Source organism: Podarcis pityusensis (assembly GCF_964106645.2).
Source record: "Podarcis pityusensis genome assembly, chromosome: 5".
Taxonomy (NCBI): Eukaryota; Metazoa; Chordata; class Lepidosauria; order Squamata; family Lacertidae; genus Podarcis; species Podarcis pityusensis.
Window position 1 is genome coordinate 16,554,646 of NC_138032.1, and position 13,987 is coordinate 16,568,632.

Here is a 13,987-nt window from a genome sequence, read left to right on the forward strand (position 1 = left end):
CAGCTAAGTCCAGCCTTCTGCCCCAAAGCAGAAACAGCCAGCCACGGACAGACTTATGCAATCCAGACCACCATGTGCTGCAAGTAATGAGAGGTGCGCATCGCAGAATGGTGCTTTCCAGAACAAAACAGCCTTAAATCAAGGAAGCTGTAAGCACCCCAGCAGGGAAATTGTCCACCTGTGAACAAGCTGTCATTCCATCACGGGCACAGCAATGCATCTTCTGAGCACTGAATCAAATATAGTGAAATGATGCCACTATATCACACAGGAATGAGCTCCCAAGTAGTACTGTTGCCATTAGGTGCAACCATACTAGTTTCTAGCACAAGGGGGGTTGACTTCTCAATGTGTGGGACACCCATTACCTTGAAACTGGCTCATTCATGCATTTTACTGCATAAGCCCCTGCCCACAAGTCAGAAGCCCTTCATTATTAGGCCCAGTGATCACACAGATTGCAAAGCCCCTTGCAAAGTGCCCTGTGCTGTCCTTTGAAGTCCTGCTGATCAGCTGATTGTGTTCCAAAGTGCCAGACAGGTGTTGCCTGGTGTAATTCTGACATCAGGTGATTAACAGGTGGTCAGCCGCACCCATCTGTCAAATTTTGACTGTGAAGCATGTGTGTGTGTGTAGGGAATATAACTTGTCCGTCCCTGCATAAGAGGTACAAAATGAGACAAACGCCCCTGGCCATCTGGATTCCTGCAGCAAACGAGTTTGTCTGAAAAGCAACGTCGAGAAATGGTAACCAGAGGCTGCTTAAAAATGTCACAAGAGGCATAATTGCCAGACAAAGCAGCATAGCTGAAAACACCAGAGGAATGAAAAGGCTTTTATTAGAATGACGGGCGCATTAATTATGAAGGATTTCGGTTCCGCAGACGGCCGCTGTGGAATGCACAGGGGAGCACGTAGCACACAAGTGGGACATGTGACAGCAGCCTTCACAAACCTGGTGCTCTCTAGGTGTTTTGGACTGCACAGACAGCACTGCATCTCTAGGTTCAGGGCCGTCGTCCCAAACATCTGGAGAGCACCGGGTTGGGAAAACTGCGTTTCAGGGTTCTTCAGGAAGCCAGCTGGTCTGAAATGATTGGCACAGTTCGCCAAGCACTCTTTTGGAAAGAAGTCCACAGAGAAGTGATGTAGAAGACAGCAGGTCTAGAAGGTAGTAGTGGATTGTTGATTGTACTCCACAAAATTACAAAGGACTCAATGGAGGCTGATTCGTTAGGGCAAATGGGGCACTGCCCCACAAACCTTAGGGTGCCCTGAGCTGGCCCCATCTGCTTGCCTTCTTACTTACAGCCAGTCCAAGGGGGGGCAGCACTGCCAGTCAGCTTCTTCCTCCTAAGGCGCAGTGTTGCTCTCATAGTACTGAGCAGCAAGGAGGTGGGTGGAGACAAAACTAGAATTAGTTAGCTATGCCCGTCATATTTTTGGGCTCCACTTGCTGTGGGGCTCCCTGCCTTCGGTTGTACCATTCCTCAGTGGGCACTAGCCCCACCCCTGATGGAAATAAACATGGCACCAAACATGGGGCTGATGTGAATAACCTATTCCTCCCTGCCCTATTCTTGTGGCATGGTTTAACATGGCTGTAAAACAGCTGAGCAAGCCAAAACAAGGCATTTTAAAAACAAGATACGCAGTGACATTAACTGGGCTGTATTTGCTGAGTCATATTGGACTGGAGTGTTTAGCCAAAGGTTCCTCAAGTTGGAGCAGCGGGGAGAGTTCAGCGCTTTCTTCACTCACCACTATAACTCCCCAGTCATCTCTGGTGCCAACGTCTCAGGCAGAACAACCCTTCATCCCACAGAACTCAATGGGGGCCAGTAAGAACCAAGCATACATTTGTCTCTACTGCTGTGTGCTGGGTTGTGTGTCTAGCAGCATAACAAGTAGAGATGTTGGGAGATTTGTGACTGGATACACTGGAGCTGTTATTTGACTTGTGGGCCAAAGCTTACAGACAGGTACCAGATGTCTCATGTAGTTTGGTGCTGCTACAAAGGGAAATAAATGACTACCGTAAGCTCCGAACAGCCTGGTTATACCCTGAACGATACACACTGGAATTCTGTATATTTATCTTTTTGAATGGCCCGCACCAGGTCCCCACTCCAATCAATCAATTGCATTTTTACTCAACAAACACCCAACCTTAAGGAAGTGGAGAGTATTATGAGCCGTTGTATGCATTTATAAAAATGTGAAAAAAACTGGACAGAGTAACATCTCCAAAAGCCTGGAAAGGAGATGTAAGCTATGAGAAAGCCAAGCTACCATGTTCATCATTGATTGGAGAGACCCAGGTTCAATCCTTACTCAGCCACGAACCTCACTGAATAACCCTGAGGCGTCTAACTCTATAACCTCTCTCAACATAATCTACCTCACATCGCTGTTATGGGGATAAAGCCATGCATGCTACCCTAAGCTGATCGAAGGAATAGTAGAATAAAAACACACAAAGAAAATATGACCTATTTTCTATCTTTGTTGCTTTGTGCAACACAAGTGAATCTGAGAAATGCTGGAAACAATGGTAAACAACTGTGACCATAAACTATGCATTTTATGTTTCCATGACAGTTTGAGATTCTATTGTGTGTTCAGCAAATAGAGAATCATTTCTGGTAGTGGCAAGGAAGTCCTTTGGGCCTTCCAGTTACAATTACCTAGGAGACGACAATAAATTTGGAATTAATTTGATCCAAATAGAAATCCGTCTTACTGTCACCTTTGATTTCCTGGCTGACATGCTGATTTCTGCCAGTTACCTGGAGCAACGACAGAGATATGCCCATGGGTACAAATGCCTTGTCAGACTTTTTCATATATGATGGGAATGCACAAGGGTGCCCATACAAACTTGTCAGTCACCTTAGATAAGTACATATTACAGTTATATAAACTGAGCTTTCAGCATATCCTTTAATTTCTGAGGGGTTTGGAGCTCTCAGCAGTGATACCAGTGCATGATTTAAAGTCTGCCCCCTTAATTTGTGTGTGAAGGGAGTTGCCCACAGATTCTGCAGCATTCTGCCGATGTTTTAAGTGATGTGGACCACTTTTGAAAATACAAATAAAAAAGTTACGTATTGTGGGGAATTTCATAGCACTGTAAGATCATAGCTGCAGGAAGGTTACAGGGAACCTGGCAGAGGGCCTTGTTGGTAGTGGCACCTGCCCTGTGAAACCCCCTCCCATCAGATTTCAAGGAAATAAACAACTATCTGACTTTTAGAAGACATCTAAAGGCAGCCCTGTTTAGGGAAGTTTTCAATGTTTGATGTTTTATCGTGTTTTTAATATTCTGTTGGGAGCCACCCAGAGTGGCTGGGGAAACCCAGACAGATGGGCGGGGTATAAATAATAATAATTATTATTCTTATAAGCCACATGGACCAGTGGTCTGACTCAGAATAAGGCAGATTTCTATGACGCAATTTAGCATTGGAGGGGACTTGGGAGGTCACCTTGTTCAACTTCCTGCTCTGTGCATCTGCTTCAATGTCCAGCATCTGTTTAAATGCATCCAGCAAAGAGGGAGCGCAGACCCCGAGCCCCTAAGACAGCCTGCTCACTCCAAAACAGCTCTTACTGTTGGAAAGTGTCTCTTAATGTTCAGCCAATATCTGCTTCCCTTCAATTTCCATTTATTCGTGTTGTTTTGATAATTTCTGTCAGGTGCTGGTGGTGGTTGCTCGTGAGTAACCAGGCAGGACTCCAACCTGTCTTTTACAGGTTTTATTTGGTGCAAACTATTTACAGTGCCTGAGGGACGCGGGTGGCGCAGTGGGTTAAACCACAGAGCCTAGGACTTGCCAATCAGAAGGTCGGCGGTTCGAATCCCTGTGACGGGGCGAGCTCCCGTTGCTCGGTCCCAGCTCCTGCCCACCTAGCAGTTCGAAAGCACCTCAAAGTGCAAGTAGATAAATAGGTACCGCTCTGGCGGGAAGGTAAACGGCATTTCCGTGCGCTGCTCTGGTTCACCAGAAGCAGCTTAGTCATGCTGGACACATGACCTGGAAGCTGTATGCCGGCTCCCTCGGCCAATAAAGCGAGATGAGTGCCGCAACCCCAGAGTCGGTCACGACTGGACCTAATGGTCAGGGGTCCCTTTACCTTTATTTACAGTGCATAGCCACAAAGTTCATGTCCGTCTTAGTCACTTGCAGATTCCAGGAGTGGCCCCTTCCGGTTTCTCCCCCAACATAAGACACCCCAAATCTCCGCCTCTCCGCCTTACGTTTCACCCCTCTGAGCAAGCTGGGCGGCAGGTGTGCCTCCTGGCCAGCCGGGCTAGGTGAGGCGCTTGGGCTCTCAGCAGCATCTTCGAGCCCTCCCTTTGCTTGGCTGCCCCCTTCCCTCTCTTCCCTCTCTTCTCCACTGGAGACGTGGCTTTCCCCACCGCTGAGGAGGAGCTGCTCCTCAGAAGCCTCAGAGGCTCTCTGTATCCCCGTCTCCCTCCCTTGTTCTGATGGCAGTCCCCTGACAATTTCATTTTTTAAAAATCAGCTTTTTATCATAATTGTGATAAGGTGATCTGAGTCAGCTCTCACTAACAAGCATAAATTTTTAAAAAATAATAATTCTTGGGCAATTTTTACATACAGCAAGATAGAGGGTTGTGTCCAATGCCAGCCCTACTCAGAGTAGACTAAACGAAGCCAATAAGCATGACAGACCTGGATTCATGGGTTTCAATGGGTCTGCAACCCAGAATCATAAACCTACCAGCCGGATAAAAATTGAGATTTCGCTGTTACATATTGACTAGCAACTTGACAGCCATTACTACAGAGTTGCACGTGCTGAATGGGGGCTTGCATGTTGCAAAGTCCCTGGAGAGGCCGATAAAGATGACAGCATGATCTTTGAAAGATTAGATCTCAGCCATTCTGAGTAAAACTTAGTTAAAGTCCACCTTTGCTACTGCTGTTAGCTGCTTTGAGGGCTCCAATTAATTGCTGGAACTGCTGCATACAAGCATTAAATTGAATCAAATTGATGGTGCTACAGAAATAATTGTGAATACCACGGGCAAAATTAAGAGATGCATCCTGGGCTGTCATCTGGAGAAAACTGGATGGACAACTTCCAGCCTTCAGAGATTCTAGCGACTGTAGTCCTTGAGCTTAAAGCATGCTCATATCTGCCTAGCCCCAATGAAGGATCTGTCTCTTGGTCACAGTACAGCGTGACGCTAGAATGTGATGGAACCTTGGGGACTGGATTTTATAAACAGAGCAGATACTTTCAGAATTTGCCCAAACATTCTTAAGGTTCTTTGTAAATATTAATGAGTGAAGCATAGCAGAGAATGGATAAAATTAGATGCCGTTCCTCTCCGGCGTATTTTCATAATAGGAATGGAAAAGGTAGCTAGCTAGCGCAAACTTTAAGTGCAGCACCCCGATGCTGTAATTCCCTTATTAAATTGCAGAAATTAATTATATACTTCCGAGGTTGAATTTCTCTGAGGATGGCAAGCAGATCTGGTGGATGTTATCAATGCACCAAATAAATACTCCATAAATATTTTATGCTATTTCTCCCTTTCCCTCCACCCCCTCAAAGAAGGCGAGAGACCAAGATGGAAGGGAAAGGAATGTGTGGGCCCGCGGGCCTCGCGCGCTGAGAAATAGCAGTGGAATAAAATTAAATTCCCAACGCCCCGAAAGAGTCCATCCACTTATGAAGTGAACATTTTCTCTTTTTTTAACTTTTGCATTTGTAATAGGGCTTGAACGACTAAGAAAACTGAGTTAATCACAACATTTCCAATTTTCTGTCTGCGCTATCTGTGTCCAACTGAAACTGCAGTTTGCTTGTCTTAATAGCAAAACGGGGGTGGGGAAACAGCACAGGATTGTTAAATTATACTCCGTTCTGTTCCCAAATCATTGTTTCGGAGCCAAAGAGATCAACATTTTTTAATCCACTTTTGTGTAGCAGGGAAACAGACCATGAAACTAATTTGCAAAAATGATTTCCAAGCATAATTTAGCCGGGGAATGCAGTGCGGGGCAAGGACCAGCTAATAACAGTAACCAAGTCTGCAACGTTCTCCTTCGGAATCATTTCACTCTGTACCATGGTATTTGGGGTTTGTGCATTTGTTTCCCTGATAATTGCTCATCGTTTGAATATCCTCCCCTCAAGGAAGCCACCTGGAGTGAGGACACCACATTGCAAATGCACACTCTTCTTCTTTTTACTCTGTATAAGGCAGCCTTTCTCAACCTGTGGGTCCCCAGATGTTGTTGAACTACAACTCCCATCACCCCTAGCTAGCAAGACCAGAGCTTAGGGATGATGGGAGTTGTAGTCCAACAACATCTGAGGACCCACAGGTTGAGACCCGCTGGTATAAGGGAACTTCTTACGTTCTCCAATTATTTTTTTTATTAATTCCCCAAATTATTATAAATCCAACCAAATTACTTTAATTTAATACAATTTCTTAAAATAGGTTTCCCGCTCTTGTTGCAAACATATGTCAATTGTTTCCTCCCATAGCTGCATCATTTCTTATACCTGCAGAAATGTGACGCTTCCCTTACTCCTCCCTTCAATAATCAATTCATTCAGCGTTCTGATTTCCACAAAGGAATTGCAAACATCATATACGACAACTGGAGGTTGGGTGAGATTGAACAATGGGCTAATTTGGATCACTCTCTGATGGTGGGAAAAAAGGCCTGCCTACCCAACATGCTTGGCCCAACCAGATATCCACATATAGATCATCAAACATGTGTAATCCAATGTCGAGAGACCCAGATTTTATTGGGGGTGGAGACTGACTGAGATCTGGGTTTATGCACATTGGATTTAGCCTACGTACTCCATTCCTGAACATTAAACCCACATGTGGCCATGCATGGGTACTTGGGGAGGGACCAGCTTGCCAGGTCTGATGGAAGTGGGAGAGAGCTGTTCTTTCACCACACTGCACAAAGTGGAGCAGAACACGCCCCCCCTAAAGCTCCTGCAAAAAATCCACAAGTTTTCTAGTATTGCAGGTAACTTATCACAGCTTTGCATCAAAACATATGCTGAAATGAGTTCTAAGGTCTGGATGCGGCCAGAGATGGAAGAGAAGATGCAGGAGCGTTCAGCTTGGTGAGCAGAAGAAAAGAGCAGGTGATGAAACCCTTGTTGAGCACTGTTTTCAGGTTCTGCCTTGTATCCACAGAACCATGAGTGGGTCCACTTCTGCAACAGGGCGTTTTCACCTGCCTCCCTCATGTCTGTGCATCAAAAAGCTTGATGTGTCAGGGGAGTCTCAAGCATGACACGCAATGGGACATGAAGGGCTGGGTGTGGTGAGAAACTCAGTGGGGAAAATCAGAGAGAATTCCCACCCCGACTTTGTGTAAGCACTAGGGACTCTTTCGACATGCAGCCTTACGGTTCCCAACAGAAGATCTCTCCCAAAGTTCAGTCAGCCTTTGCACACCGGCAAAAATAGATTGCAACGGTCTACCAAAACTGACAGCGATTCCTGCCTCAAACCATCCGACCAAACTATTATCCATAATGGCATAAGAAATGCCTGCTGGATGAAGCCATTGCATAGCTGTCAACTTTTCCCTTTTCTTGCGAGGAATCCTATTTGGAATAAGGGAATTTCCTTTAAAAAAAGGGAAAAGTTGACAAGCTATGGCCATTGGCCCATCTAGTCCAGCATCCTGTACGCACTGTGGCCAAACAGATGCCCACAGGAAGTTTTTAATGTTCGATGTTTTATTGTGTTTTTAATATTTCGTTGGGAGCCACCCAGAGTGGCTGAGGAAACCCAGCCAGATGGGCAGGGTATAAATAATAAATTATTATTATTATTATTAGTCCCAAAGCAGGACCTGAGTGCAATAGTCCTCTCCTCACAGCTATCTTATTATGCGCTCTCCAAATGACAATCTTGGTGTTTCCATTTTACATGAGGGGCCCTGAGGTAAAACAAAAGAAAAATGGAGATAAACTTTTCAAATGAGCAGCAGGGTCAAGCTGTTTATTTGAATCCAATGCCTTTCACAGTCCCTAGCCTGGCCAATATCCAACATGCAACTAGGGTTGGGCAATAGCTGGTTTCCGTGATATATCACTAGCTGAACATTGCGATATACCGATATATCACAATGACTGAAATAAGGAAGGAGCAATGTAGAGGCATTGGCTGGCTTCGTGGTTTTTCCTGCCGGCGCCTGCTCTTGTGATTCGCTGCCCACTGCAGGAGGCAGGGGAGACGTCAGCCGGCAGAGAGGGGTGCGGGAATCGAGAGAAGCATTGGCTGGCTTCACGGTTTTGCGATTTTTGCATAACACGTGTGTTATGTACTGAAGTTCTCACCCTGGGCCAGCAGGGGGATACTGTAGATAGTTATGCAAATAAGGGATCGAAAGTGACGTTCAGTGATTGGATAGTTTTAGAAAAATGTTACGTTGTACTGGAGCTCTATATAAGCAGGCTGACTGAACCCTTCAGTTCAGTTCTGTTCTGGCCTGTGAATAAACAAGAGCTGTTTGAAGAATCGCTCTGTCGTCTGATATGTTCACCCACAACTTAACAACGTGTGTCATGATTCAAGATATATTGCCAGGTCAAAATTATGAAACAGGTATCATTATATGGACTTCACACGGATTTTTGACGCTGTATCCATATATCACCCAGCTCTACATGCCACCCACTAAGCCAAACTGGCTCTCCTCTCCCCTCCATCCTGCCAGAAGCTGGAAAAGCATTCTCACCTGGGTAGATAGACTTCCACCTTCTGCTTCTTTACGGAGCTTGCCCATTCCTCAATCAGCTGGGCTTTGACCAGAGGTTCCAGTGTGGCTAGGGGAACTTCTTGCCTGGAAAGAACAATCATCATGCTGTACTCATCTCCTTCGTAGGGGATTTCTAGAACTTGATAGATGCCTCCGGCTTCATTGGAGCCGTCACTGAACTCCCCTAAAAGAAAAAAGAAAAACAGCCCGGTTGGTTTTTCGGAGATAATTTCATTTACCTGTACAGTACTGAAATCCATAGGATGGTCTCCAGCTGAGAACAGGCCTTGAGGCAAATTATGACCAGCAGTTAAAACCATTTGATTGTCTTTTCACATTTTCAATATCAATTATTTCACCTTTAGATAAGTATACACACACACACACACACACACACTGTTCCTGGCGTAGGATTGGTGGGTTTATCCTCTTCGTTGTTTGTTTCTTTTTTGGGGGGGGGTACTTCCCCCTTTTTTGTGTGTGTGTGGGGGAAATACAAAGGCTGCGTTCACATGGCAGTTTATTCCATTTTCATGAAATTTCCCTAACTGTTGATTTCCACATTATGTTTGAGCTTTCACAATACATAAAATCAACTTCCGGTCCTACAGTGGAATATAGCCCAGGTTTAGCACGCATTTTCATCTTATTTGCATATAGATTTTCTTTTTTCTGGAAGCAAATAACACAAATATGAGCACTAAGCTTGCGCGAAATTCCACTATAGTTCCAAAAATGGCTTTTATGTCATGTGAATGCTCAGATACGACTGAGAACTTAACAGGGGAAAGATGTGAAAACAAAATACACTGCCCTGTGAATGTAGCAAAAATGAAAATGCTGTACTATCATATTTTTAACACTTCTTTAACTTTTGGGCAAACCAACAAAAGAACCTCTGTTATGTATGGTTTAGACATATCGGTCAAACACAAGGTGAACCACATTGTGCTAATCATACTTATTAATGAACATCACGGATTGAGCATCCAGATGTACACCAAACAAGCCATGGTTTCTGGAGATGCTTGTGAGCTTTTGTTTCCCATGGACTCAACTTCACAGCAGCAGCTTCTTGGGGCAGATCAATGGCTCAACTGTTGTTTCTCAATGGACTGTGAATTCAGACATAATAGCAGATAGTTAGAGTAAACCATTGTTTGCGAACCAGACTATGGTTTGTTGGCAGATTTTGATTCAGACATGATTTGTATTAGGTCCGGACACTGCCCACATATGCTAGCTCAGAGATGAGATCCAGAAACTTTCTTCTGCGCATTACAGTACGGACCCAGAAAGTGGTGTGAAAATATAACTGGTTATTTCATCTCCAAAACCAAACAGGTTATCGTTCTGGTCAGCAGCTGCACAAGGAGCTGCCTGGAATTACCTACGTATGTTCCTTTGATCATGAGCAGGATACAGATTATAGTAATAAGAATGACATTTTTTTTTTAATGATATTTATTAAAATTTCAGATTTGTACTGGATAGCACTTTCGTGTGTCCAAAGCACTTTGTGTGCATTATCTAAATCTGTGGTTCCCAAACCTTCCCCCCCTCACAGACCACTTGAAAATTACTGAGGGCTTTGGGACACCACTTAATATATTTTTCTGACTGTTGTAGCGATTGTAGGACACCACTGTAGATTCTGTATTATTTTTAATTGTATTTTTTATTGCTTCCTCTTTTTTTCCTTATATATTATATTTTTTTTGTATTACTGTTTGAATGCCATAAAATCCAGATTGCAATGCATATAATAAAATACAATGAAAGAAATAAAAGAAGCAATTAAAAATCAATATGCATTGGGTGTGCCATCTTCCACCTTCAACCACAAATCCACAGACATGCCGTAGAACTGTGAACAAAGCTCAGGTCACAGTTTGGAAATTTCTGGTCTAGATACAGGGTCAGTTTGCCCATGATGCAGGATGAAGCAGCTGCCTTGGGAAAGACCGAAATCTCCTGAGTTCTTGCTGGAAACCGCTGAAATCTTGAGAAATCTCACTGGAAACCACCATCACTATCGCTACAGATCAGGGAGGATTTGCTGGTGTGGGGTGTTGCGGCAGCATATTCCTGTTTCGCCTTGGGCGGCAGAATAATAATAATAATAATAATAATAATAATAATAATAATAATAATTTGTATTTATACCCCACCCTCCCTGGCCAAAACTGGACTCAGAGCGGCTAGCATCAAATGTATAACACATTAACATAAAATCAGGCAATCAATTAAAATACATCCTAAAATCAGATCAGGATCAGAATAAAATCCAATCAAATGGCAACCTGCAGATTAGGGTTGGGGACCTTAAGTGCTGAACTTATATGAGCTTGTGAGAAAAATTGGGAGGCTGCTTTCACGCAAGTTCTTATGAAAGGGGAGGGGGAGTCAGACTGAACCCTGACCAAAGGCCTGGCGGAACAGCTCCATCTTGCAGGCCCTGCGGAAAGATGACCATGTCTCGATGCAATCCTTAAAACCACCCTGGAAGATAAAGGTAAAAGGTAAAGGACCTCTGGACGGTTAAGTCCAGTCAAAGGCGACTATGGGGTTGCGGTGTTCATCTCGCTTTGAGGCCGAGGGAGCTGGTGTTTGTCTACAGACAGCTTTCCGGGTCATGTGGCCAGCATGACTAAACAGCTTCTGGCTCAATGAGACACCATAACGGAAACCAGAGCGCACAGAAACGCCATTTACCTTCCCGCCGCAGCGGTACCTATTTATCTACTTGCACTGGCCTGCTTTCGAACTGCTAGATTGGCAGGAGCTGGGGTATAGTAACAGGAGCTCACCCTGTCGCAGGGATTCGAACCGCCAACCTTCAGATCAGCAAGCCCAAGGCTCAGTAGTTTAGACCACAGCGCCACCCACGTCCCCCAGTATTCATATCTTCCATACTGATACAGCAATGAAAACATTGCAGTTGACACAATAATCATGGAAGGCTCCTTTGGAAACTTCCATTTCTGAGGCCCCGGTGAAAACAATGTGATTTCATTTTCGTCTGGTTGGCAATTGTGCAGGAGATGTTATTAAGAGGTGTGAATTGGCATTAAGTGCTGAAGAAGGGTGATAGTGTATACCTAGAAAATTAATCTTTTCTGCTAGAAAGAAAACATGTACGATATTGCTTACCGTAATAAAATTCTCCCTGCTGATACATCATTGGAATTTGCACTTCACTTTCATCATCTTTAGTGAAGGAGAAGGTTCTTGTGTTTTCTGGCCTGAACTGAGACTTCCAATTTCCCTTAAAGTAGATTGCATTGACGAGGGCCAAGTGAGTGAGAGCGCCAAAATCCCTGGCCGACACAAAATCTTTGATCATGTCTGTCGGTTGAAAGGGGAGAGAAGGAGCGCATCGATCAGAATGCCTAATTGAACATTTATATCAAAGCTGCAAACGCCCACCCCCAAAAAACCAACACCGTGGAAGGAAAACAAAACAATCTAAAAGAAACTCCTTTCCATATTCCCACATTTAACTGTCCACTGTTTGGTCAGAGAGGAACTTAGGCTTCACCGCAGGCAGATCAACCCGCACAACAAATACAATATACACCTATCTAAAATAGTTTTGAAGTTATCGGCATTAAAATTGTCTTACAACGTTTAACCAGCTGGTATGTTAGATCAAGGCGATGCCCATAAAAAGAGTGAAAAACAAAACAGAAAACAACAACAGGCTGCGTTTGAAAAACAATGTAAAACAACCTTGATAATGACCCATTCGTTCCAGATGGAAAAGCTTGTTGGTGGGGGAGGTATTTTCAATTGTTTCCAGAAAGCGCAGATAGTGGGTGCTTGTTTTACCTCGACAGGAATGCTATTCCACAGAACAGAGCCATGCTGAAAGCCCTGCTCCAAATTACTGTGGCGTGGGCTCAGTTCTTTGGAATTTGCAGGAGAAACTCTCCTGCATGCCACAGTGACCTACTGGCTGTATATAAGTGATAAGCTGGACTTCTCAAGTAACCACACCTCCTCTGTGCAGGCCACGTACCTCAATGTCCTGTGCAGTCATTGCAAAGCCTGTGGAACTCCCTCCCACAACGGAGACTAGATAGGCACCCTTTTTGCGGAACTCCAGGCACAGACTAAGACTCTCCTGTTCTGGCAAGCGTTAATAAGGTAGCATTTGGTTTTATGACACTTCCCCCCCCCAATTGTCCCCATTTTCTGCAGATTGCTTTTATCCGCACTGCTTACAAATGCAAACAATTGATATAGAAATCCCTTCAATAAATAAATAATAAATAAACCCCACTTTGGATGCTGTTTGTGCCTGGCTGGAATGTGCCCTTAAACTCTGATTAATGCCTCTTGTCTGCCAGGCTGGGAGGAGGGGAGGACACTGAGGAATGGAAATGTGATTCGTGAAAGTGGACCCCTCCCCCCCCGCTGTCAGGTGGCTGTTGCGGTTGCTCGAGAGTAACCAGGCAGGACTCCGACCTGTCTTTTACAGGCTTTATTTTGGTGCAAATTATTTACAGTGAAGAGCCCCAAAGCTCACGTCTGGCTCAATTGGGAGCAGAATCCGGGTGTGGTCTTTTTTTGGACCCCTCCCCCCCAACATAAGAGTTTCGTTACCCCCAACTGTCTCCGCCCCTCTCTGCGCCTCAGACTACTGTGCAAGATGGACGATGGCAAGGGCTTGTTTCCCTCTTGTCTGGCTTGCCCAGGAGCGGTGTTAAGGCTCCCCCCAGCATCCTCTGGTCCTTGCACCTCTTCCCTACTGGAGGTGGGGCTTTCCTCCTCCCCGGAAGAGGAACTGATTTTCGGAGGCTCCCTGTAACACAACTGCCCTTCTATTTCTTGCCTCTGAGCCGATGACAGTTCCCTGACACCTCCATTACACGAACACGAATATGCAACACCAAAGCAAGCACCTCTGGCTCAGGGTCTCTGAAACTTAAGTCAGCATCCTCCTTTCTTAAAGGGATTGTTCTGTTGACTGCCTCCCATCTGCAAATAATTTTTGGTACAAAATTGACACAGGATCCAGAGAGCAAGTCTACCAACTTCAAACTTTCCTCACGCTACTATTCCTGCTTGCTTTTACCTGGGCAACATCCCACAGGCTTCGAGAGTAATAAGCGAGTAATAAAACGGGGAACGCATCTCAGCATCCGCCCCGCTGACATTTACTCAAGGAAAGGAAGAGATGTCTTGCATCTGTT

At 44.8% G+C, this 13,987-nt stretch overlaps 1 protein-coding gene across 1 annotated transcript in view; it reads right to left on the bottom strand.

The window, feature by feature from the left end:
- SERPINI1 (serpin family I member 1) overlaps window positions 1–13,987 on the bottom strand; it is a 99,943-nt gene that overhangs the window by 20,741 nt on the left and 65,215 nt on the right. Inside the window, exons 4-5 of the mRNA XM_081008198.1 lie at window positions 11,943–12,137; window positions 8,769–8,973 (exon numbers count right to left, since the gene is read on the bottom strand). Coding sequence (XP_080864324.1) covers window positions 8,769–8,973; window positions 11,943–12,137 — 400 coding nt within the window. The remainder of the gene's footprint in view (window positions 1–8,768; window positions 8,974–11,942; window positions 12,138–13,987) is intronic.